Raw genomic sequence first — 24,795 nt, 5'->3', positions numbered from 1 at the left:
TTATTGAATGTAATGACTTACCTGACAACCGGGCTGAAATCCCCACGCCGATCGCCGCTCTTCATCAACCTCACCTCATCAAAGTAGCAGAACACATCCTGGAGTTGGACCCCACTGCTGAGATCCTCCTGCTGCTTGGTAGAGACATAATTAGAGCGCATAAGGTAAGGGAGCAAATAAACGGCCCTCTCAACGCCCCCTTTGCTCAACGCCTTGACCTAGGATGGGTGTTAGTTGGAGAGGTCTGTCTAGGGAACGCACACAAACCAAATGTCAGCACTTACAGGACAACAGTGTATGATTGTCGTCGGCCTTCTCTCCTCCAACCTTGCACAAGCTTTTTGCATATCAGAGAAGAGATTCATGGCAAAGAGCCTAGGAACGGTGTCTTAGGGCCCAGCAGGGCTAAAGGAGATCGGCTGGGTCAAAATGCATTTGAACGCACCAAACAAGACAACAGGCTGGCACCTTCAGTTGAAGATGAGATCTTCTTGAGAATAATGGACAAAGAAGTCTACAGACATGATTCACTCAGTTGGGTCGCTCCGTTACCGTTCAGGCAGCTTAGACAACGGTTGCCTAACAACCGTGATCAAGCGCTTAGACGGTTTAAATCACTTCAACGCAACCTGAGGAGGAGGCCAGAGGTAGCACATCAATATGTGGCATTCATGGGTAAACTGCTGGAAAATAACCATGCTGAGGTGGCGCCAGGACTAGGGGAAGACGAAGAGTGCTGGTACTTACCAAGCTTTGCAGTATTTCATCCACAAAAACCTGGTCAAATCAGGGTGGTGTTCGATTCGAGTGCCCAACACTCCGGAATCTCCTTAAATGATGTGCTCTTGACTGGCCCTGATCTTAACAACTCCCTTCTCGGAGTACTTATGCGGTTCCGAAAGGAAAAGGTTGCTATCATGGCTGATATACAGCAGATGTTTTACTGCTTCCTTGTAGAGGAAAAGCACAGGAACTGTCTGAGATTTCTATGGTTCAAGGACAATGATGTGACGAATGAAGTCATAAACTACAGGATGAAGGTCCATGTTTTTGGAAATAGCCCATCTCCAGCAGTGGCTATCTACAGGCTTAGAAGAGCCATCAGAGAGGGTGTGCAAAGACATGGAGCAGACACTTTCACCTTCGTCGAGCGCCACTTTTATGTTGATGACGGTCTTTGTTCTTTCCCAACTGATGCTGAAGCCATTGACTTGCTGCATAGGACTCAGGCTGCACTTGCTGGGTCCAACCTCAGGCTTCACAAGTTTGCATTGAACAGTCAGGCTGTCTTGGCGGCCTTCCCAAGTGAGGACTGTGTGGCAGCTAGGAAAGATGTAGACCTCAGTGGAGATGAGTTGCCAACTCAACGCAGCTTAGGCCTCCTGTGGGAGATAGCGAGTGACACATTCACCTTCTCTGTGTCAACTGACAGTAAGTCATTCACCCGCCGTGGAGTTCTCTCCATGGTGAACAGTGTTTTTGACCCCTTGAGTTTTTTGGCTCCGGTCACGATCCAAGGAAGAGCCCTTCTCAGAGAGCTGAATTCTGAGACATCAGAGTGGGACACCCCATTACCTGAAGATAAATTAGGCAAGTGGGAGGCTTGGCGAAACTCCCTTCAAGAGTTGAAGCATTTCCATATACCGAGGATCTACACAGGCATCTCTCTAATCAAGGCTGAACAAGTGGAACTCTGTGTGTTCTGTGATGCTTCTACTAAGGCCATTGGTGCTGTAGCCTATTTGAAGACCATCCAAGAAGACATTGTTGACATTGGATTTGTCATGGGGAAATCTAAACTTGCTCCTCAATCTGAGCCAACCATACCGAGACTCGAGCTTTGTGCAGCGGTTTTGGCTGTTGAAATGGCTGAACTGATTCAGGATGAATTGGACTTGAAGCTAGATTCCACTAAGTTCTACACGGATAGCAAAGTGGTCCTCGGATACATTAACAACCAATGCAGACGGTTTTATGTATATGTCCACAATCGAGTCCAGCGTATCTGCCAGACCACTAATCCTTAACAATAGCACTACGTACGCACAGAGGAGAATCCGGCTGATCTTGCATCGAGGTCTGTTCCAGCATCACGCCTCACACAAACAATGTGGTTCAGCGGACCTACCTTTTTACGTAAGCTCTCCATTCAACCTGAACCTATCCAGTCATTCAGCTTAGTCTCACCAGAAGCAGATGTGGAGATTCGGCCAGATCTGAAGAGCAATGTCACCCAGCTACATGGAAAAGGTCTCAGCATACCGCGTTTCGAGAGGTTCTCCAATTTCGACGCACTCCAGCGAGCTGTGGCACTCTTAATTCATGTTGCGAGATCTTACAAGTCCCCTAACATCATGGACAAGTGCAAGGGATGGCATAAGTGTGAGATGCCTCTCTCTCCGGATGAGCTTTCCCAAGCAAGAGAAGCCATCATCAGAGCTGTGCAGAGGAAAGCATTTGAGAAAGAGTTTGAAGCTCTAGAAAGAGACAAGCAAGTTCCTCTAAACAGCTGTCTACATCCTCTCAACCTTATCTTGCGGAATGACCTCATCTGCCTCGGAGGACGCCTGAAAAATGCAGACGTGGAGGTTGAGCAAAGGAACCCTGTTATTCTCCCAAAAGGAAACCATGTGTCTTTGCTACTCATCAGACACCATCATGCCCAAGTGAAACATCAGGGCAGGCACCTAACAGAAGGCGCCGTGAGAGCGGCAGGACTCTGTATCCTGGGAGGTAAAGGGCTCATTAACTCAACTCTTCACAAATGCGTGACTTGTCGCAGACTCAGAGGACGGATGCAGGAGCAACAAATGGCAGATCTGCCACCAGAGCGTCTCAAGGCCTGCCTTCCCTTCACGTATGTGGGGCTGGATGTCTTCGGACCATGGCACATCACTACCAGACGTACAAGAGGAGCGCAGTCTGAGAGCAAGCGGTGGGCCATATTGTTCTGTTATATGAGCTCCAGGGCAGTTCACATCGAGGTGATTGCCTCAATGGACGCCTCGAGCTGCATCAACGCCTTGAGGCGCTTCTTTGCCATAAGAGGACCAGCCAAACAACTAAGGTCAGACTGTGGTACAAATTTCATTGGGGCCTGCAGAGAGCTCAAGATGAGCGCAGACCAACCAGACACCACTGTGCAGAGGTACCTACACCAACAAGGGTGTTCCTGGGTGTTTAACCCACCACATGCTTCGCATATGGGTGGTTCATGGGAACGTCTCATTGGAGTAGCCCGAAGGATCCTGGATTCAATGCTTCTTGAACAGGGCACTCACCTGACACATGAAGTCTTGTGCACATTAATGGCAGAAGTGGCAGCAATTATGAACGCAAGACCACTAGTTCCGGTTTCAAGTGACCCAGAGGATCCATTCATTCTCACAGCATCCCTCCTATTAAATCAGAAAGTCGGCGTCCCGCCTCCTCCAGGAGACTTTACGGACAGAGACCTCCTCACCAAGCAGTGGAGACAAGTACAAGCCTTGTCCAACATGTTCTGGAGCCGTTGGAGAAAAGTATACTTGTCAACTTTGCACAGCCGGAAAAAATGGACTAAGTCCCACCAAAATCTGCAAGAAGGAGACGTTGTCCTTCTCAAAGACAACCAAGCTGTCCGCAATAACTGGCCTTTGGCGGTAATCACAAAGGCTACTCCTGGAGAAGATGGTAAAGTCCGTAAGGTGGGATTGAAGACCACAGATCAAGGACATTCAAAAACTTACCTAAGACCAGTTACAGAACTGTTTTTGCTTCTGAGTAAAGAGTGATGTGTAGTTCAGTTGATTCATAATTTGTTTGTATAGTGACCTCACAGAGGCCAGGCGGGGAATGTGTTGCCATTAAGGCAAAATGTTTAAGGGACTTTTATTTTGACAAGCTGTCGCGGAGTTTGGGGTAAGAAACGGCCATTTTCCTGTAAAGTGGAAAGTAAACAGACAGAATCTATACACGTCAAATACATCGGTTGTTAGCACTAGAAGCAATGTCGTAAGTACAAATTCATTGTTATGTTAATAAGTTAATGTTAAAATACTGTTTAAAAAGGAAAGACTACACATAGGTACAACGTTTTATTTACATATATTTACAACTATATTCCATTTATGCTAAAACAGTCGAACTTTATTCCTTTGTTACAGTTTTCACTCTGTCATGTAAGATGATGTTGGAAGCCACAGTAAACAGCAAGTAAACGTTCACTACGACTTGTCGTCATCAGAGTTAGCTAGTTGTATAGCTACAGTTGCTACACTGCAGTGAGGACAACACACCCCCTTTATAGAGGCTCTTAGTTTATGTTCCAGTCCAGTGGGATTTACATCAAGTACAACAGTAAGCCAAGTTTAAGCTTAATTAATTGATCACAATAAATTAAAGCAACACAGAGAGCCCTTACACCGTTCCTCTAACCACAGGAAGGTAATGTAAGAGTAAAGCAGTAGCGCTTAACGTGCCAATAGCCTGAAATTAAACAAATATTTAATATGATTCAACAAAGGGAGCGTGGCATGTGATATATCTTAAAACGACCGCACTGCTGATCACCTGTTATAGCCTTCAGCTAACAGCAGGTTGTGCTCTCATCCTTTTTATCCAGAAGGCTTTCTCTGAAAAGTTTTATGGGTTCATAGCTGCCAGTAGGTTTGCTCATATTTACACAACCAACATTCAAAGTGTCAATTAAACTTTAAGAAATCTAAAAGCCTCATTAAATGTAGGTATTATTTTAGGGAGTGGTTTTTTGTATCAATAGCAGTAGTACTTTGTGTATCATGTCTGTGGGAACAGTGCACACTACACTTGGAAGAGGCTTGTCTTTACTTTGCCGTTCAGGCACGCGGCTCCTCTGGCACTCTCTAGGATACCTACAGTATCTCAAAACAGTATTCTAGTTGCTCTACCAGTGGTTACAGATAGAGCATATAAAATACACTTAAGAATAACAAAGACGATACTTATCTTAGGGAAATGGTCAGCAGTAAAGTGAGAGAAGAGGATTTTTCTTTTGTATACGAGCAGCATACAGAAAGACTAAAGTATGAATACTTTACTTTACTAGCATCTTTAACTTAGGTAAAAGTCCTTGATGTAAAAATATTCCATTACATGTAAAAGTCAGGATTTCTAAAATGTCAAATATCAGCATATTTGTATTAATAGTTTGCACTTTTCTCTTATCTTACATAATCTTTGTGTCAGGTGCCACCATAACAAACACACCTTTCAGTCACTGGTTTAAGTTTAGGAAGTATAATAGCCTACTTTTATTTTAAACACATTTTCTTCTGAAAAGTAACTTTAGCTGTCAGATAAAAGTAGTGTATGAACAGTAATTTCCTCTTAAATGTAGTGAAGAATAGAAGAGGTAAGATAGAATTCTCACAGTAGTTACAGTACTTGAGTAAATGCACAATGCATTAAGTTGCAAGGACATTGCCTGAAATGTGCTGGTGACCCAGTTGTCTACAGCATATACCATGATTTATTTTATTACACCTGGAACACATACATTTCCCAATTGAAATTGAGTACTTACAGCCACAGGAGGACATTATGTCTGTAACTGCTAGAAGCTTTCTATCCTCTGCAGCCCTGAAAGTGAATAAGGCCGACCTGAAAATAAAATCTGTAGAAAAGTAGGACACTGTGAGGACATGCTGAGGCTGCTGCATTATTGGACGGTCATAAATACAGGTAGAAGATACAACGTGTCCCTCCATCCCCACATCCTGTGGTCACTTCTGCTGCTCGGCCAGACTCACACAGATCTTTAGCAGAGCTTTTCTGATTTGAAAACATGGACACAAAGGTAAGCTTATTTGTCTATCCTGCTAAAAGATATGCAATCATTTAAAATTCCATTTGCATGCACGTTTCTCCAACAACTGGTTTTATATTAGTGAGTGTAGGATTTATATACTGAATGCTCTACATCTGCAACAATAGCCTCACAGCTCGTTTTGGCCTTAGGAGTCATTCCCCGTGGACAACAATCAGTTTGTCACATAAATAAAGGATTCATTGAACGCATAGCTGTTTGGGACTAATTGGGCCTTTGAATATTTGCTTGGACAAGTGCTGGGTCAAGGACACAAAGTGATCAAACTTGTCCTTCAAGATTGCAATCCCGGAATTATTTACCTCTTATTTCTGGATCTTTGTGTTTTCTTGCAAGTGTATGGTTTGATGACTGAAATATCAAGCTCTATATTTCTCAGGTCACTTTAAAGCCTTAGTGCAGGACTGAGGCTATGCATGACAAGATTGCAAAAGTCAAGGGGATTCTCATTGGTGTTAATATCAGAGCTGGTTATGCAAAATCAATGGTTATTGAAGATTGAGCAAAGACACAAACACATGTATTCAAGTAATATGCATCCCTTATCAGAGCAGTTTTTCACCTGTTTGTTTGCTTTTATTTAGCCGTTATCATACTTGCCATTTTGAAAAGATATAACTACCTACCAATAATCTGATTTGACTGAAAACGTTCATGTCCCAAAAAAAACTTTTCATGTAGAAGAAGTTGCCACTGCATTAATATTGCAATTGCAGAATGGATTTAACAAATATTGTCAAACACATATGATTGGATTGTTTTAATATGGATTGTTTGCTTCCAATGATATTGGAAAATAGGATTTCAGCTGTTGCCACAGCTCATATGGTGAGCATGGTGTGTGTTTTTGTTTTATTCGGCGCTGATTAAGAGAGCAGTGGTATTCTTTAAAGATTGAGAAGAAACCCTTCAGTATTTGCATAATGGATTGCAGTATGTTAATGAGGATGTTTTCCAGCATGCTCTCTAATGTTACTGCGTGTTTTGGCGACTCTTTAGCCAGTAACGTAAGATGCCTTTGTTAATGCTTACAGGAAGCACAGTTAAATTTTAAACAGATAGAATGAGAGGGCAACGTTACGCCGTCTACAACCATGTCACAACAGAACCAGCAGAACCACAAGACACATACGAGATAAAAGAACTAGGACGCTATGCTGTTTCATTGTGATACAAGGATAAATTCGATCTTCATCTCTTCCAACTCCATTTATTTCCTGTCTGCTCCATTAGAATTTTTAAATAAAGGCATGAATTTGTTGAATAATACAATTGTACTTCTTACTTTTTTCTCTTACATATTAATTTAAAATATGCAATGGACTCCGTTGGAAGAAATATTGCAATTGCAACAAAAAATGGTCATTATTATTATTATGATATATTTGATTTAATATAATTATTATGACTTATAGAATCAGTTCATTTGTGATAACCAAAAATATTTTTAGTTTAATTTAAAAGTTTCTCTTTGTTGATGGCACCAACAGTAGCACATCACAGGAGGTCAGAGATACATTTTTGATTTTGACAGCACGTGTTTCAGAATCTATAATTGTTTAATTCAAAACTGGTTCGCTCTAATGAACGGTTAGTAATTGGTCTGAAATGCATCTGCCTAATCAAAGATCAGTAATCGAATACCTGTGCAGTAATTTTGTGAGGGGGAGGGTGAGGTCGGGTCTCTGGGAGGGTAGAGTTACTACATCCTGGTATTACATATCTGCACACACACACACACACACACACACACACACACACACACACACACACACACACACACACACACACACACACACACTCACTGAGAAGCTGTTCAACACTCAGGTGCAGCGCTGAGTGAACGTTTGCAGCCTGGGCTCCATGAATGTTTAAGCAGCCCAGTGCTTCCAGAGCCAGGTAGCTCATTACGGCCTCATTACCTACAATGCAGGGACATCCGCCCAGCAGGAAGCATCACTGCCACACTCCCCTTCATCCTCCTCCTCCTCCTCCTCCTCCTCCTCCTCCTCCTCCTCTTCAGCCTCTCTGTCCCAGGCCTTGGTACTTGGCCTGCTCCGAGGAGAAAAGTATATTTGTGGTGAAATATCTGTGCTGACTTAGCAAGGCTCTGCGATGGGAGAATTTGTCTAATACTAAAGCAGCCATCACAGCCAGTGTCTGTCTGAGCTGTTTACCTGGAGGATTGAAGTTTGTAGTCATTTGGATTTCTCAGACTCATCACAAAAGACTGATTCAACCATGACGCACATGGCTTTGGAATCAAGGGAGGTAATTATATGAACTTTGCTTGTGTGTCCTGGCCGATATTGTTGTATTGTACTTGAAGCTTATATGCAATAATTTCTTAAGTTATTGTTGCCTCTTTGGAAATACTCTACATATTTATGTAGAAAATAAAAAAGTGGTCTTTATGAGAACAATCAAGACATTTGGATATAAGTATACATGGATTATGTTCTCAATCTAGAAACAATTTCTACAAAGCTGCATTAATCAATATTTTACATGCTCATTTAATCAAACAATTATCTGTCATATGAAAGGTTTTATTTGGGGTGAGAAATCCAATGCAGTTCAGTTCTACTGAGCATTTTAGTGTCTTTTAGCCCATCTTTTGCTTTTATAGCTCACAACTTCACTGTTATGGTTCACTCTACTTAAGAAGCTGTTTTAAATTAAAATGTTCCATGAAAACCAATGTATGCTTCCTGCTCAGCACTTCACGATGGACTTCGAACATAAAGGAGCATTTAGAATTAAAGGCACAAGGGTTAGTTAGAAGTTTCTTCCTCGTGGCTCAACGTGGGTTAGAGACACCCGTAGTTCTAAGAAAACTCCAGATTTACTCTCGTTGTGGAATAAGCTTTGTCAACTGCGAATTTGTCTCACTATATTTGCGTCCTTCAATACTGTGTCTGCCATTTTCAAAGCAACCTCATGGAGGCACGATCTGGCTCTCAGTGGCTACGTTTTTACAAAACTGAGCTGAAAGAAAGTACATTAGGTGGACAGAAAACACAACTGGATGAAATAAGCAAGTGTTCAAAATGTCCACTTTTTAAAGTGACAACATGTGAATGTTGTGTGTTAAAAAGGAAAGAATGAGGCTTTTAAAAAAACACTGACTACATTTTTCTATCCAGATGTAACACATATTTAGTCAAAATGTTCTCAGTCCATAGCATGTTATTGTATGGTTGTGGGCAGCAGCAGCAGCAGCAGCAGGTAGGTACTGTACCTGGCTGGTGTGAAGGAGGCCTGTGACTCTCAGGTTTCTTCAGACACCTGGAGCCCCCTAAATGTGTGTTGCCCAGGGTGATGTGTAGTGTCAGTCAATGGCCAACAAGGAGTGCTATCTCTTTCAGGAGGCTAACTGCCACTTTGTGGCACGTAACAGGATCCTGAACCATACTGGATAGAGAGGGACAATGGAGCGCCCTCTCAGGTGATGGTCTCCGGATCAGATAGACTTTCCTGTCCCGCTGTAGCCTGACTTTAAAACTTCATGTTTATGGAAGATGTTCTTAATGTTCGATATTTTGGGTTCACGTTTGTTCCTGCCTTTGTCATAAAAACATAAATGCCTTAGCACTGTCAAGTTTAGGTCAGATGACAATGTTGCCAAGAAATGCCACATCTTATCTTTTCGCCCTATCTTTAGCAAAACTGTCCTTCCTCTAACAGCATAGTGTTGTTTTGCCATCTGCTGTGTTTAGCAGAGGTCCTGTTTCCTTCGACTGGCAGAAAATCTCTGCTCCGCACTCAAAGCTTTCACACACAGACAGTGCCAACAACAGGGCAGTGTGTGGGACAGACTTAGACACCTGCTGCTTTACCTCTTTTTGTTTACTTTTGCATCTTTGGGATATATTTCAGGTGGTATTTGCAGAAACATGATGAAATTCCTTCCTTATTTTCCATGGCTTTTAATTATGAATGGTAATTGTAGTATTTCTTTCTTTATTTAATTGTATTGTTGTGTAATTTCCCACACCTCACAAACTCTGTGATTCAGAATTTAGATTTTGAAATCCTGGCTTGTTAAAATGTTTTATACAGTAGACACTCGCACAAATTATGTGGCATGCACGCAAGCACAATCACATGCACACACTTTGCTTCCTTTGTTGCACATTCACTAGATTATTGATGGTTTCCTATTGAGGGAAGTACAGACTTTAATCTATCAGTGTTTCCTGTCATACTAATGTCCTCTGGCTATAATAAAATCAGGCTCAGTTCAGAAAAGGTGCAGAGAGAACAAACAAACAACCTCAGGGATCCTCTGGGTAGGTTACTTTTTGTGATTTCTCCTGCAAAACATTTTAATGACCAAGTTTTGTTTTCAGGAATGTATTTATTTAAAAAAAAAAAATCTGGGTCAGTAGAACAGCTGCATGTTTAGCTGTAGAATGATCTGTGAGTGTCAGTTACTCCGACTTGGTGACGGGTCAACTTGGCAGTGATGAGAGCCAAACCACTGGAGCATAGCACTGGGTTGCTCTTTCATGGCACCATAATTAAAGTGCATTGCTTTTGCTGATTATTTCACCTGACACTTCTTCCGTTGTGTATCCTTAAGTGGCAGATCATATCCTGTGTTCATGCATGGCTTAATATAATGAATGTGATTAATCATACTCTATAGTTCACTTAAGGCGAGACACTACAGGTGAATAGGGTAATTTTTTCCCTTAAAGATATCAGCATGACACTTCTCCAGTTAATTACTTATATTAAGAAAATAGATTTTTGTATTACAAGTTTTCTGAAATAGCAAGTTTAAATATGCAAATAACCCGTTATCTAATTAAATATGCACATATTTTAATACATTTTCGGAACACAATTTTGAACATTGGATAAAGTCAGGTTCAACATTCTTGTTTCATTTTGTAGTCATATTTGAATCTAAAGTTGCTTTTATTTGTGTCAGTTATTGTTTAATCCTTAACTGTGAACTATATGAAGCATCTTTTGTAGGTGGAGTATTTTGTGTTTGCTCTGTCCTTGCCATGAAGAAGACTGATGGCTCTCTAGAAAGCACAAAAGCAGATTAGATAGTGGTGGCTGAATTTAGATTTGTCATGAGCATGGAGGATGTAGCCAAGGCCACAAATGACTCTGACTGGAAGTCACAGATATATCACAGGACAAACAGGCAGAAAATGAGTCACCCACTGGGAAATATATATCCTAAAATCTAGATAGTCTATGATTGTCAACATGTGTGTGTTCTTGAGTGGTGACAACTTCAACAAAAACAGATAACTTTTGAGGAAAACAGGACACAAAGGAAAAGGATGGGATATAATGTAGGCCTGGTATTGACAGCATGAGAACAGGCCAAAAACTACATACTGTGCTTTCCAATACCCCTACTACCATACTGTTAATTATGCCAGAAAATATTTAGTTTATATCCAATTACATAGTATTTCAAATACAGTATATAGTAAATATGTTTTAAGGGCAGCTGCAGCCCTAATTTCCTGTGCAATATACAGTGGGGCAAAAAAGTATTTAGTCAGCCACAAATTGTGCAAGTTCTCCCATTTAAAAAGATGAGAGAGGCCTGTAATTTTTATCATAGGTATACCTCAACTATAAGAGACAGAATGAGAAAAAACAAATCCAGAAAATCACATTGTCTGATTTTTAAAGAATTAATTTCAAATGATTGTGGAAAATAAGTATTTGGTCAATAACAAAAGTTCATCTCAATACTTTGTTATATACCCTTTGTTGGCAATGACAGAGGTCAAACGTTTTCTGTAAGTCTTCACAAGGTTTTCACACACTGTTGCTGGTATTTTGGCCCATTCCTCCATGCAGATCTCCTCTAAAGCAGTGATGTTTTGGGGCTGTCGCTGGGCAACACGGACTTTCAACTCCCTCCAAAGATTTTCTATGGGGTTGAGATCTGGAGACTGGCTAGGCCACTCCAGGACCTTGAAATGCTTCTTACGAAGCCACTCCTTCGTTGCCCTGGCGGTGTGATTGGGATCATTGTCATGCTGAAAGACCCAGCCACGCTTCATCTTCAGTGCCCTTGCTGATGGAAGGAGGTTTTCACTCAAAATCTCACGATACATGGCCCCATTTATTCTTTCCTTTACACGGATCAGTCGTCCTGGTCCCTTTGCCGAAAAACAGCCCCAAAGCATGATGTTTCCACCCCCATGCTTCACAGTAGGTATGGTGTTCTTTGGATGCAACTCTGCATTCTTTCTCCTCCAAACACGACGAGTTGAGTTTTTACCAAAAAGTTCTATTTTGGTTTCATCTGACCATATGACATTCTCCCAATCCTCTTCTGGATCATCCAAATGCCCTCTAGCAAACTTCAGACGGGCCTGGACATGTACTGGCTTAAGCAGGGGGACACGTCTGGAACTGCAGGATTTAAGTCCCTGGCGGCGTAGTGTGTTACTGATGGTAGCCTCTGTTACTTTGGTCCCAGCTCTCTGCAGGTCATTCACTAGGTCCCCCCGTGTGGTTCTGGGATTTTTGCTCACCGTTCTTGTGATCATTTTGACCCCACGGGGTGAGATCTTGCGTGGAGCCCCAGATCGAGGGAGATTAGCAGTGGTCTTGTATGTCTTCCATTTTCTAATAATTGCTCCCACAGTTGATTTCTTCACACCAAGCTGCTTACCTATTGCAGATTCAGTTTTCCCAGCCTGGTGCAGGTCTACAATTTTGTCTCTGGTCTCCTTTGACAGCTCTTTGGTCTTGGCCATAGTGGAGTTTGGAGTATGACTGTTTGAGGTTGTGGACAGGTGTCTTTTATACTGATAATGAGTTCAAAAAGGTGCCATTAATACAGGTAACGAGTGGAGGACAGAGGAGCCTCTTAAAGAAGAAGTTACAGGTCTGTGAGAGCCAGAAATCTTGCTTGTTTGTAGGTGACCAAATACTTATTTTACCGAGGAATTTACCAATTAATTCATTAAAAATCCTACAATGTGATTTCCTGGATTTTTTTTTTCTCATTCTGTCTCTCATAGTTGAGGTATACCTATGATAAAAATTACAGGCCTCTCTCATCTTTTTAAATGGGAGAACTTGCACAATTGGTGGCTGACTAAATACTTTTTTGCCCCACTGTATATTATCTGTCAAGCTCCAAAGAAGTAGGGGGAAGCATTTTACCTCTACTACTGGTTCCATGTGATCTAAATAATTCTTTTTACTACAACTTACTGCAGTGCAAGACATGACAGGAAACTGCTGAGAGCTGGTCAACATAACAACACTATGCTATAATCTTTACAATAGCCGTAATTTTGTTTACTTTGAAGCTAACCAGGGACTTTTCCTTAGTTTTGACAATAACAGAAAAAAAGGATTGGACATAATATAAGCCTGGTATGGGACTGGTATTGACTAAATGAATTAGCATTTTAATAAATGGTTTATTGGGGCAGCTCACCTTTTCTTACCCTGAGGTTTTATCTTGAAAGCGCCTTTCAAGATAAAAGAGGTATCAATAAAAGGGCTGGCTGGTTAGCATGCTAATTTGAATGTATAATTTACATTTATTGAATATTTAAACTGAAATGGTGGCCATAACTTAGTTCTGTAGGGATACCTTGTTTCCAAATCATGAATCTGATGTGTTCCTGCTCTGGCACAGAGCCTGGATGAGCGGTGTAACCAGATCCTGAGAAACATGGAGGCCTCACTGACAGCCCGGGACCGTGTGGGCATCCAGGATTTTGTTCTCCTGGACCCCTACACGAGTGAGACTGCCTTCCTGGAGAACCTGAAGAAACGCTTTCATGAGAATCTCATTTATGTGAGTTTTCCTGTGTGGTGTAGTGTAGTGATAACCCGGCTCTTTCTTTTGCTCTAATTCAACATCACACCCTCAACCTTCCACCCACCAAGGTCCTAATGTTGCGTTGCTTTCCGCTGAATCCGGCCCCTTGTGTTGCTGAAGCAGCAGCTCTTGTTCTTTTTATTTGCCAAGTGAGCAATTTATAAGTCAATGTTGTCCGTAAGGTCATGACAAGTGATTAAGCAAAGTTATTGCTTTTGATAAGAGGAGCACAATTACTTATCGTCCTGTGATATAAAATGTGCAAGAGTTGCAGAACATGACTTCCTGTCCTTGTCTTTCTCTGCAGACCTACATTGGAACTCTTTTGGTGTCGGTCAACCCATACAAAGACTTAGATATCTACAGCAAGAAGCAAATGGATATTTACATGGGTGTAAACTTCTTTGAGCTGCCACCTCATATGTAAGATATTCTGTAATTATAAGTGAAGTTTGTTGAGTGTGGAGAAGTTTGTTGAGTGTGGAGAAAGAAATGTTGCTTATAGAGGAGTGACACTGGTTTTCTGATTCTATACTCAGTCTGAATTTTGAAGAAGGCTTACTTTGAACCATCACTGTGTTTTTTTAAAGTTATGCCCTGGCAGACAACGTCTTCCGCACCATGCTGTCTGAGTTCAACAACCACTTCATCTTGATCTCGGGGGAGAGTGGGGCCGGCAAAACTGAGGCCTCGAAGAAAATCCTGCAATTCTACGCAGTCAGCTGTCCGAGTACCAAACTCCTGAACAATGTCCGGGACAGGCTGCTGCTCTCCAACCCAGTGCTTGAGGTCAGTGACATGGAAATGTGTGCCTATGCATATGCTCTCAAAATCATTTTTAGAAATAAATATTCTAGATATTTTAAAGAATGCAGGTTTAAGACCCTATTTTGTATGTATTGCCTTTTTTTCTGTACATCATCCAGGCTTTCGGAAATGCCAAAACCCTGAAGAATGACAACTCGAGCCGATTTGGGAAATACATGGACATCCAGTTCGACCACCAGGTAGACTAAACAATCTTCATTAGATGGAGATCACAACATACAGAAATGTAATGATAACAAGGACAACACAAAGCACTGACCTTTCTTTTTCAGGGTGGTGCAGTCGGCGGTCATGTCCTCAGTTACCTGCTGGAGAAGTCTCGTGTTGTCCACCAGAACCACGGAGAGAGAAACTTTCACATCTTCTATCAGCTGGTGGAGGGAGGAGAGGAAGATCTGCTGCGCTGGCTCGGCCTGAAAAGAAACTGCCAGCACTACAGGTACCTGGTGCAGGTAAGTGGGGAAAAAAAACCGTAATTTATATTGAGCATCAAAAACCTCTTATCTCAGACTGTTTATACTTTGTCTCCTCAGGGTGATTGTGCCAAAGTTAGCTCTATCAATGATAAAAGTGACTGGAGGACGGTACGAAAAGCCCTCTCTGTCATTGAGTTCAGCGAGAATGATATCGACGTAAGGTTATACAGTGTACCCCTCAGCACCAAAACTATGCATGATCAATTTTGCTAGAAATAAATAAAGTATTTTCTCTTCCGGTGTGATCGCAGCACCTGTTTGGAATAATTGCTAGCGTGCTCCATCTGGGAAATATCAAGTTTGAAGCAAATGAACGAGGATATGCCTCTCTCAACAACAACAACCAGGAGATGCACTGGTTGTCAAAGGTGAGCCCCAAACAAATTGCATTGAAACCCAGCTTTATGAATGACCCCAATAGGTGATATGGTGCTACCAGTCTTTTTATTTCTGCATTTGCTGAGCAGTTGCTGGGGATTCCTACTCAGGTGCTAGAACAGGGCCTAACCCACAGGAAGATCGAAGCCAAAGCAGAGGAGGTGACTAACTTAAATTCAAAACATAAAATATGTGTAAGTTGAATCCAGTGTCTCCTTTTAATCATCTACTTTATTTTGATGTTAAAAAGGTGTTCAGTCCCTTCTCTGTGGACCATGCAGTGTATGCCCGGGATGCCCTCGCCAAAGCGATCTATGGCCGCACTTTCAACTGGCTGGTCAACAAGATCAATGAATCTTTAGTCAACAAGGTGAGAAAAAACAACAACATCCACTCTCTTTCTAGTCTTGCCTTGCCAGACATGTCTCATACAGATTACAGAAATGGGAATACAATTGTGGTAACAAGATTGTAACAGCCTGAGGAAGCCATGATTTGTCGTGGGAAAAACCCACATCTGGCATACATTTCTTTGGGATGATCCCCCACAAGCTATCTATTGTTTTTAACATATGAGGTTGGATTAAGGTCATGATTTTAAATGTATATAAATCATATATATGTAAATCCTCTGCAGGATTCCTCCAGGAAAACAGTAATTGGTCTTTTGGACATCTATGGCTTCGAGGTTTTCAACGTGAATAGGTGAGATTGTGCACAGATAAGAAAACCGTGTGTGAAATTAAGAAGCTAATACTACCAATTTATTTTAGCTTTGAGCAGTTTTGCATCAACTACTGCAACGAAAAGCTGCAGCAGCTTTTCATCCAGCTGACCCTCAAGTCAGAGCAGGAGGAGTACGAGATGGAAGGGATTGAGGTAATAACCCTGGTCATATTTTGTATGTGTAAAAATAATACATACATTAGTGGCTTTTCAACCACTAATTATTTTCTTGTTTGTTTATGCACAGTGGGAATCAGTGCCATTTTTCAACAACAAGATCATCTGTGATCTTGTGGAGGAGAAACACAGAGGAATCATCTCTCTATTGGTGAATAGATGATTGACTTTAGTCCAACAGAAAGACAACCTGTTTGAATAAGCTAATTCTACAGTTTTTATCCTAACATTTTTTTTCATTTCTGAGCCATCTCTGACACAAGAACTGCCTTCAGTATTAAAAAGGTCTAACTTTTGTATTTTTATCTTAATTATTGTTGCTTTTCTTCTTATTTAGGACGAGGAATGTCTGCGTCCCGGAGAGGCCACAGATCTCACTTTCCTGGAGAAGATGGAGGAGAAGATCGCTGGTCATCCTCATTTTGTCACGTAAGCTCCACCCTTAACAAAGTGTATGTTCAGAACTCAGAACAGCACATCATGATAACCTCCACTAACTTTTTACCTTCCTGCAGACATAAGCTTGCTGACCAAAAGACGAGGAAAACAATGGACAGAGGAGACTTCCGCCTCCTGCACTACGCTGGGGAGGTGACATACTGTGTTGTTGGTAAGAGAGGAAATTTCTCTGAAAGATAAATATTCTTTGTCTATTAAATATTAAAGTTTTGTTAAATCAGGCTATGTAACAACAGCATATTGAGTAAACACAGTATAACACTAGCAAACAACTGCTCTCATCATGGTATAAAAAGTCACTTCAATAATATTGTCACTGTTAATTCTGACAAAAGCCTTAAGAAGTGATAATATGTCTACCCTCCAAAAGCAATATCTTATAATGAATACAAAAAGATGTCACTCTAAGTATAAGCCTTATATAATGTGTTGTGACAACTCAAAATTGATATACCATAATTCTTAACATTTTAAAGTTTCATCTTTTTCAAACTTCAGGATTCTTGGACAAAAACAATGATCTCTTGTATCGAAATGGGAAAGAGGTAATGTGTTGGAAATCTACAGTTTGACTTTCTGATATTCTCCACTGCTACCAAACTATTAAGGAGCATGACTCTTACGTTACATTATTGGAAATATACTCCCTATGTCTGACATGTTGTGGACTCATAAAGTATTCCTTGTCCCTTTTAGGTCATGCGACAGTCCAAAAATGCTATCATCAAACATTGTTTTCCTTCTACTGAACCGGACAGCAAGAGGAGGCCTGAAACTGTAAAAATAAATCCTAACGATAATTCACACAACTACTATTAACAAACAAGCAATACTTGTACAATTATCCTTTTTCTGCAACTCCCCAGGTGGTGACTCAGTTTAAGAGCAGCCTGGTGGGCTTGACTGAGATCCTCATGTCCAAAGAGCCCTGGTACGTCCGCTGCATCAAACCCAATGAAGCCAAGCAGCCAGGTTTGTCCTAAAAAGAAATCTTCCACTAGGCCTTAATCCAGCTAAAGCTTCCTACTGTATGTTCAGCCTGCAGTCATCTGGCAAGTGAGAGAATTCTCTGAACTGCTGTGTCCCCTGCAGGACGCTTTGATGAAGTGTTGGTGAGACATCAGGTGAAGTACCTCGGGCTGATGGAACACTTGAGGGTCAGGCGTGCCGGGTTTGCCTACCGACGCAAATATGACATTTTTCTCCAGAGGTAGCTAATATCATCTTCCCTCTTCTTTACATCTAAAATACACATACAGTTATTCGGCATGTTTAATTTTTGGCAGCTGACTTTAGATGTGCCTGTGATTCTGTGATCTTCTTTTGTGCTTAGGTATAAGGCTCTGTGTCCGGACACCTGGCCAAACTGGAAAGGTACAGCAGCAGAAGGAGTGCACTGCCTGGTCAAACACATGGGCTACACACCTGATGAGTACAAGATGGGCAGGTAGGCAGCAGGGAATCATGATATTATACTGTCTCTTTGGACAACAATACGTTTTTGCTTATATCACAAAGTCTACGATCGATTTGAAACCATATCATGTGCCATTTCAACACAACGGTTTTACAAACTGACATAAAAAATAAGGCGCTTCTTAAAGACAATGATAGGCATGTGTGATTTTACTTTGCAACAATGATATGGGATTGCTAATCATTGAATGTAAAGATTCAGATCAATGCATTGATACACTCCAAATGTTAATATATTGGTGCACTACACTGTTGAAGATGGGTACATGTTCATATGGAAGAGACGCAGGAGCTTCTCACAGTTTGCCTCTCTTCCCCTAAGGACAAAAATCTTCATCCGGCACCCGAAAACTCTGTTTGCAACAGAAGACGCCTTTCAGGTCTGCAAACATAGACTAGGTGAGAAATTGTTCTGATGATTATGTTGTCACGCAATATTTAGCACCTAACTGTACCGTTGCCTTTAATTAAATGTATTACAAGATTCTCATAACTGTTTAAGGGTCAGTTGAAAGCAATAATATCAAGGTGAACCTAATTTTTCTTATTTAAACTAAATATTATTGCTTTCAACTGACCAAATACAGTTGTTTGAAATATGTTGGCATAATATATTTAATTAAAGCTCAACAGTTTTTTCAGTGCATAGAACCCTCCTGATAGTGAAACTGTTACTGTCATTGTTGCAGCAACAAGGATTCAGGCCAAGTACAAAGGCTACAGAGTGAAGGGAGACTACCTGAAACAGAAAGAGGCTGGTGAGTGGTCAAATGCCCACAAATGTGTAACTGATGTAGCTGAATGTGTCGCATGACAAGCATTTCAGGATATCTCTTTTTATCATTTATAGCCACTAAGATTGAGACCTGCTGGAGAGGAATGCTAGCCAGAAAGGAGCGGGACAAGAGGTCATGGGCTGTAAAAGTAATTCAAAAGTAAGTTCACACATTTAAATCTAATTGAATGAGATGAGAGGGCCAAACAGTCTTATGTAAAAGGTTACCGGTCTTTGTATTTGTTTTAGGTTCATTAAAGGTTTCATGACAAGAAATCAGGCCACTTCCGTTGACAACATCGAGTACCTGGCGTATGTGCGCCAGAACTACCTGACACGGCTGAAGGACAACCTTCCCAAAACAGTCTTGGAAAAGGACTCTTGGCTCACCTCTCCGCCCATAATGCAGGAGGTGGGTGATAATAATAACATCTTGACATCGACTGTTTTAGGTAGAAGACCTCAGGCACACTATAAAGATGTGTTTCTCTAGGTTTCTCAGCTGTTGAAGAAGCTCTACATTCGCTACATGGTACGGAAGTACGTTCGAGGGATCACCCCACAGAGGAAAGCACAGGTACAATCCACACTCGGTCACACACAATGTTAAAAATATTTGTGTGGTAGCCGCGACACATGCAATGACAACATAAACATTTTACATTTAAAAATCACTTGAATATAGTTTGTGGGCAACACATGCGTCCCAGGCAACTTCACTTGGTGATACAGTATCTTATCTGAATTGACTTTGCTTTCATATGGTTTCCTTGTTTCAAGCTTCTGTTAAAAGCAAAGACAAGCTCCATGTTCAAAGGGAAAAAAGAAAACTACCCCTTCAGTGTGTGCAGACCATTCGTGGATACCAGGATAGGTAAGATTGCTGAGAATTTTTTATGTTGAGTGTTTTTACAGAAGTATAGGAGTGAGCATTATTACTTCCAAGTACAGCACACATGCGATATAAAAACATAATGTTTACCTGGGGAAACTGTAGAGGCCAACAGTACAGTTTTTTTTTCTAGATTCAATTTGGAATATCTCTTTCTAGATTGGAGCGATATTTAAATGCACAAATGTCAAAATACAAAAGCTGATTTAACATCATCAGATACTTTACATTGATAAGCTAGTTTTCACTGTGACAGTATAATACACTGCCCGGCCAAAAAAAAGGTCACGAGCCTGTGGGGGGGCAGTGCTATGATCTGGGGTTGCTGCAGTTGGTCTGGTCTAGGTTCAGCAACATTATGTGCCCAAAGAATGAGGTCAGCTGACTACCTGAATATACTGAAGGACCAGGTTATTCCATCAATGGATTTTTTCTTCCCTGATGGCACGGCATGTTCCAAGATGACAATGCCAGGATCCATCGGGCTCAAATTGTGAAAGAGTGGTTCAGGGAGCACGAGACATCATTTTCACACATGTATTGGCCACCACAGAGTCCAGACCTGAACCCAATTGAGAATCTTTGGAATGTGCTGGAGAAGCCTTTACGCAGTGGTCCAAATCTCCCGTCATCAATACAAGATCAAAACAAAATTAATGCAAGACAGAAATAAATGTTGTGGCATTGCAGAAGCTTGTGGAAACGATGCCACAGCGAATGCGTGCCGTATTCAAAGCTAAAGGCGGTCCAACGAATATTATTGTGTGACCTTTTTTTTGGCCAGGCAGTGTATGATGATATTTCTCTCTCTCATGAATTATTTTATTAAGGTGCAGGGGACATGAGCATCAAAGTGCTTCAGATGATTCGGCATGAGCAAATCAAGGTAAACTAACATTGGAATCTATTAAGCATCTTTTGAATGCACTCTGACCTTGTGTGTGTGTGTGTGTGTGTGTGTGTGTGTGTGTGTGTGTGTGTGTGTGTGTGTGTGTGTGTGTGTGTGTGTGTGTGTGTGTGTGTGTGTGTGTGTGTGTGTTCCTCCCACAGTACAGTGTGCCGGTGGTGAAGTACGACAGGAACGGGTTCAGGCCTCGTTTCCGGCAGCTCATCTTCACCAAGGAAGCCGTCTACCTGGTGGAGGAGACCAAGATCAAGCAGCGGATAGATTACATGTCTCTGAAAGGTCGATTGAAACAAAATATGGATCATTAATTGTAGGAAGAGCTACCCAAACAGTAGAAATGTGTTTTTACATACACTTTTCTTTTATAGGTGTGTCCGTCAGCAACCTGAGTGACAACTTCCTGATCCTGCACGTTACATGTGATGACATCAAGCAAAAGGTAGACCTCACAGCTGTCTATAAATAGAGATAGAAGAATGTTTTGATTTTCTTTAAATGTCAAAACGACTGTAAATCACAGGCTAAATACTTTCCCAAAATGAAGAACTTTAACAAAGACCCATTCATGTATGAATTTGTAAATTTAAGGTTTAGGGATAATTCAATCATATTATAGTTGGATGTCTGACAATATTTGTTTTTCCAGGGGGATCTGGTTCTGCAGTGTGACTACCTGTTTGAGGCCCTGACCAAGCTGAGTCTTATTGCCAACAAGCAGAACTCCATCAAAGTGGTCCAGGGCAGGTACTACATTTGGACATTATGTATTAATAATAATCTGAAAGCTAGAAATATAAATGTTTGAAATAACAAGCTGAAACATTCATGTACTAAAATGATTTAGCCTTGTTAAGTTATTCCCAAGTCAGCTCATATTCAGCCCTTACATACAGTGGGGCAAAAAAGTATTTAGTCAGCCACCAATTGTGCAAGTTCTCCCATTTAAAAAGATGAGAGAGGCCTGTAATTTTTCATCATAGGTATACCTCAACTATGAGAGACAGAATGGGGGAAACAATCCAGGAAATCACATTGTAGGATTTTTAATGAATTAATTGGTAAATTCCTCGGTAAAATAAGTATTTGGTCAATAACAAACAAGCAAGATTTCTGGCTCTCACAGACCTGTAACTTCTTCTTTAAGAGGCTCCTCTGTCCTCCACTCGTTACCTGTATTAATGGCACCTTTTTGAACTCGTTATCAGTATAAAAGACACCTGTCCACAACCTCAAACAGTCATACTCCAAACTCCACTATGGCCAAGACCAAAGAGCTGTCAAAGGAGACCAGAGACAAAATTGTAGACCTGCACCAGGCTGGGAAAACTGAATCTGCAATAGGTAAGCAGCTTGGTGTGAAGAAATCAACTGTGGGAGCAATTATTAGAAACTGGAAGACATACAAGACCACTGCTAATCTCCCTCGATCTGGGGCTCCACGCAAGATCTCACCCCGTGGGGTCAAAATGATCACAACAACGGTGAGCAAAAATCCCAGAACCACACGGGGGGACCTAGTGAATGACCTGCAGAGAGCTGGGACCAAAGTAACAGAGGCTACCATCAGTAACACACTACGCCGCCAGGGACTTAAATCCTGCAGTTCCAGACGTGTCCCCCTGCTTAAGCCAGTACATGTCCAGGCCCGTCTGAAGTTTGCTAGAGGGCATTTGGATGATCCAGAAGAGGATTGGGAGAATGTCATATGGTCAGATGAAACCAAAATAGAACTTTTTGGTAAAAACTCAACTCGTCGTGTTTGGAGGAGAAAGAATGCAGAGTTGCATCCAAAGAACACCATACCTACTATGAAGCATGGGGGTGGAAACATCATGCTTTGGGGCTGTTTTTCTGCAAAGGGACCAGGACGACTGATCCGTGTAAAGGAAAGAATGAATGGGGCCATGTATCGTGAGGTTTTGAGTGAAAACCTCCTTCCATCAGCAAGGGCACTGAAGATGAAGCGTGGCTGGGTCTTTCAGCATGACAGTGATCCCAAACACACCGCCGGGCAACGAAGGAGTGGCTTCGTAAGAAGCATTTCAAGGTCCTGGAGTGGCCTAGCCAGTCTCCAGATCTCAACCCCATAGAAAATCTTTGAAGGGAGTTGAAGGGAGTCCGTGTTGCCCAGCGACAGCCCCAAAACATCACTGCTTTAGAGGAGATCTGCATGGAGGAATGGGCCCAAATACCAGCAACAGTGTGTGAAAACCTTGTGAAGACTTACAGAAAACGTTTGACCTCTGTCACTGCCAACAAAGGGTATATAACAAAGTATTGAGATGAACTTTTGTTATTGACCAAATACTTATTTTCCACAATAATGTGAAAATAAATTCTTTAAAAATCCTACAATGTGATTTCCTGGATTTTATTTTCTCACTCTGTCTCTCATAGTTGAGGTATACCTATGATAAAAATTACAGGCCTCTCTCATCTTTTTAAATGGGAGAACTTGCACAATTGGTGGCTGACTAAATACTTTTTTGCCCCACTGTACAAACCAGTCACACCACCAGAGGTAACTACATAACAGATGCCACTATATTACACTACTTCATCGAAAGTGAAACACACTATTTTAAGTGAAGCAGAGCCTAATAACCACATTAACCTTCTTATGAGTAACTATTTTACTTTGATGTTGGGAATATGTTGCAATATTTAAATTTGTGTGCACATTCGATGCCTATGCATTTAGGGGTATAAGTGCATATGATCTGAATATGTAAAGTAATGCGTTTAATTGTTATCTATACTTTCCGGATTTAATTACATTTGGTTGTTTCGTATGCAAGTGTCACTTGTGTTTATGTTGTGTGTGGAATAATAGACTAATAGTAATCCTTATAAAATCCTAAGTATTCAATGTGAAATTATCCCCTGCAAGTGTGCGTTTTGACATCCAGCCGGGCAGAGAGGGGTTTGTGGACTTCAAGAGTGGCCAGGAGTCCATGGTTTACAGGGCAAAGAACGGACACTTGATGGTGGTGAGTATAAACTTCATCATGTTAAGAAAACATCAAAACGCTTATTTTGCATGAACAATAAACCAAACACTTACTTTTCTTTAGGAATCTACAAGAACCAAGTCCAGATGAGGCTGCCAGTGAAATGCGATGGCGTTGCTGCAAATGTTTAGCAACAGCTGAGTTTGTTCTGTAATCCCGCTCCATGGTGGTTGCCAATTTAATCCAATCATGTAGATGCAAATATTACACTGCCAATATCTCAGTTGTAGAGAGTATAAAACAGGCTAATAGTAAAGCATATATATGTTTCTAATGAATAAAGTTTAGGGTATCTTTAAGTGAACAAACTGATCCCAGCCCAAAATCATGGGAATCAATCATCTTTAATGAATAGAAGCACTTGTTTGTAATCTTTTTTTGTATTAAATGTATCTGAAATTACAATATAACAATTGTGTGCAGCCATGAATGTTCCTAATACCTCATTATGTTACATTACAACCATTTAAACACAAATAGACACTGTGTGTGAAAAGCACAAATATTTCTTGGGAGTAAATTACTTTAGTGCAAAGAAAAAATACACAATCTCAGTTTTGTTGAGACAAAACTATAATTCCATGTATCTTTACATTTAAAGGTGATGCCTATGTGGTGGCGAAGAAACATTTGAACTGTTTGTCTTGAATTCATTCAGTCATTTCGTCTCAGTGAGAGCGGCGTTCAAATGTGAAGCAGCTTAATCTGCAGCACCCTCTGCTGGACAACACAAATATCGACATTAAATGTAAATGTTAAAGGCCTTTCAACTCTGCTTGTAAGCTGTGTTCCTCTTAAATCCTAAAAATTCTATTTTGGGTCCTGAATGGGCAAAAGTTAAGCTTTATAAATCCAAGCCATATATAGTGTCAGCTTTTTACCATGTTGGAATGGTAACACTCAGGCTGAAACGTGCACAATCATACCTCCTTGCAGGTCTCTTCCCTTCTAAAATATTAAGTTCAACATCCTCAAATGTTACATCTATGCATATACTTGCCTGGCTAGTTTGCTTAC

The 24,795-nt window shown here is 41.1% G+C and overlaps 1 protein-coding gene across 1 annotated transcript; it reads left to right on the top strand.

The window, feature by feature from the left end:
- Positions 1 to 10,104: 10,104 nt before the first annotated feature.
- myo1hb (myosin IHb) lies at positions 10,105 to 24,405 on the top strand. The gene is made up of 32 exons (XM_063889939.1): positions 10,105 to 10,137; positions 13,488 to 13,649; positions 13,981 to 14,096; positions 14,264 to 14,462; positions 14,600 to 14,680; positions 14,774 to 14,953; positions 15,035 to 15,133; positions 15,229 to 15,345; positions 15,445 to 15,516; positions 15,606 to 15,725; positions 15,993 to 16,060; positions 16,129 to 16,234; positions 16,329 to 16,409; positions 16,596 to 16,687; positions 16,774 to 16,868; positions 17,216 to 17,262; positions 17,414 to 17,494; positions 17,584 to 17,689; positions 17,810 to 17,927; positions 18,051 to 18,164; positions 18,516 to 18,592; positions 18,883 to 18,951; positions 19,044 to 19,128; positions 19,218 to 19,380; positions 19,462 to 19,545; positions 19,749 to 19,842; positions 20,691 to 20,746; positions 20,911 to 21,046; positions 21,136 to 21,206; positions 21,414 to 21,511; positions 23,658 to 23,757; positions 23,842 to 24,405. Exons 2-32 carry the CDS (start codon positions 13,524 to 13,526, stop codon positions 23,866 to 23,868), a joined length of 3,078 nt encoding a protein of 1,025 aa, XP_063746009.1. The 5' UTR covers positions 10,105 to 10,137; positions 13,488 to 13,523; the 3' UTR covers positions 23,869 to 24,405.
- The last annotated feature ends 390 nt before the right edge of the window (positions 24,406 to 24,795 follow it).

Source organism: Eleginops maclovinus, chromosome 8 (genome assembly GCF_036324505.1).
Source record: "Eleginops maclovinus isolate JMC-PN-2008 ecotype Puerto Natales chromosome 8, JC_Emac_rtc_rv5, whole genome shotgun sequence".
NCBI classification, from domain to species: Eukaryota; Metazoa; Chordata; class Actinopteri; order Perciformes; family Eleginopidae; genus Eleginops; species Eleginops maclovinus.
This window is presented reverse-complemented; position numbering and strand designations above follow the sequence as displayed.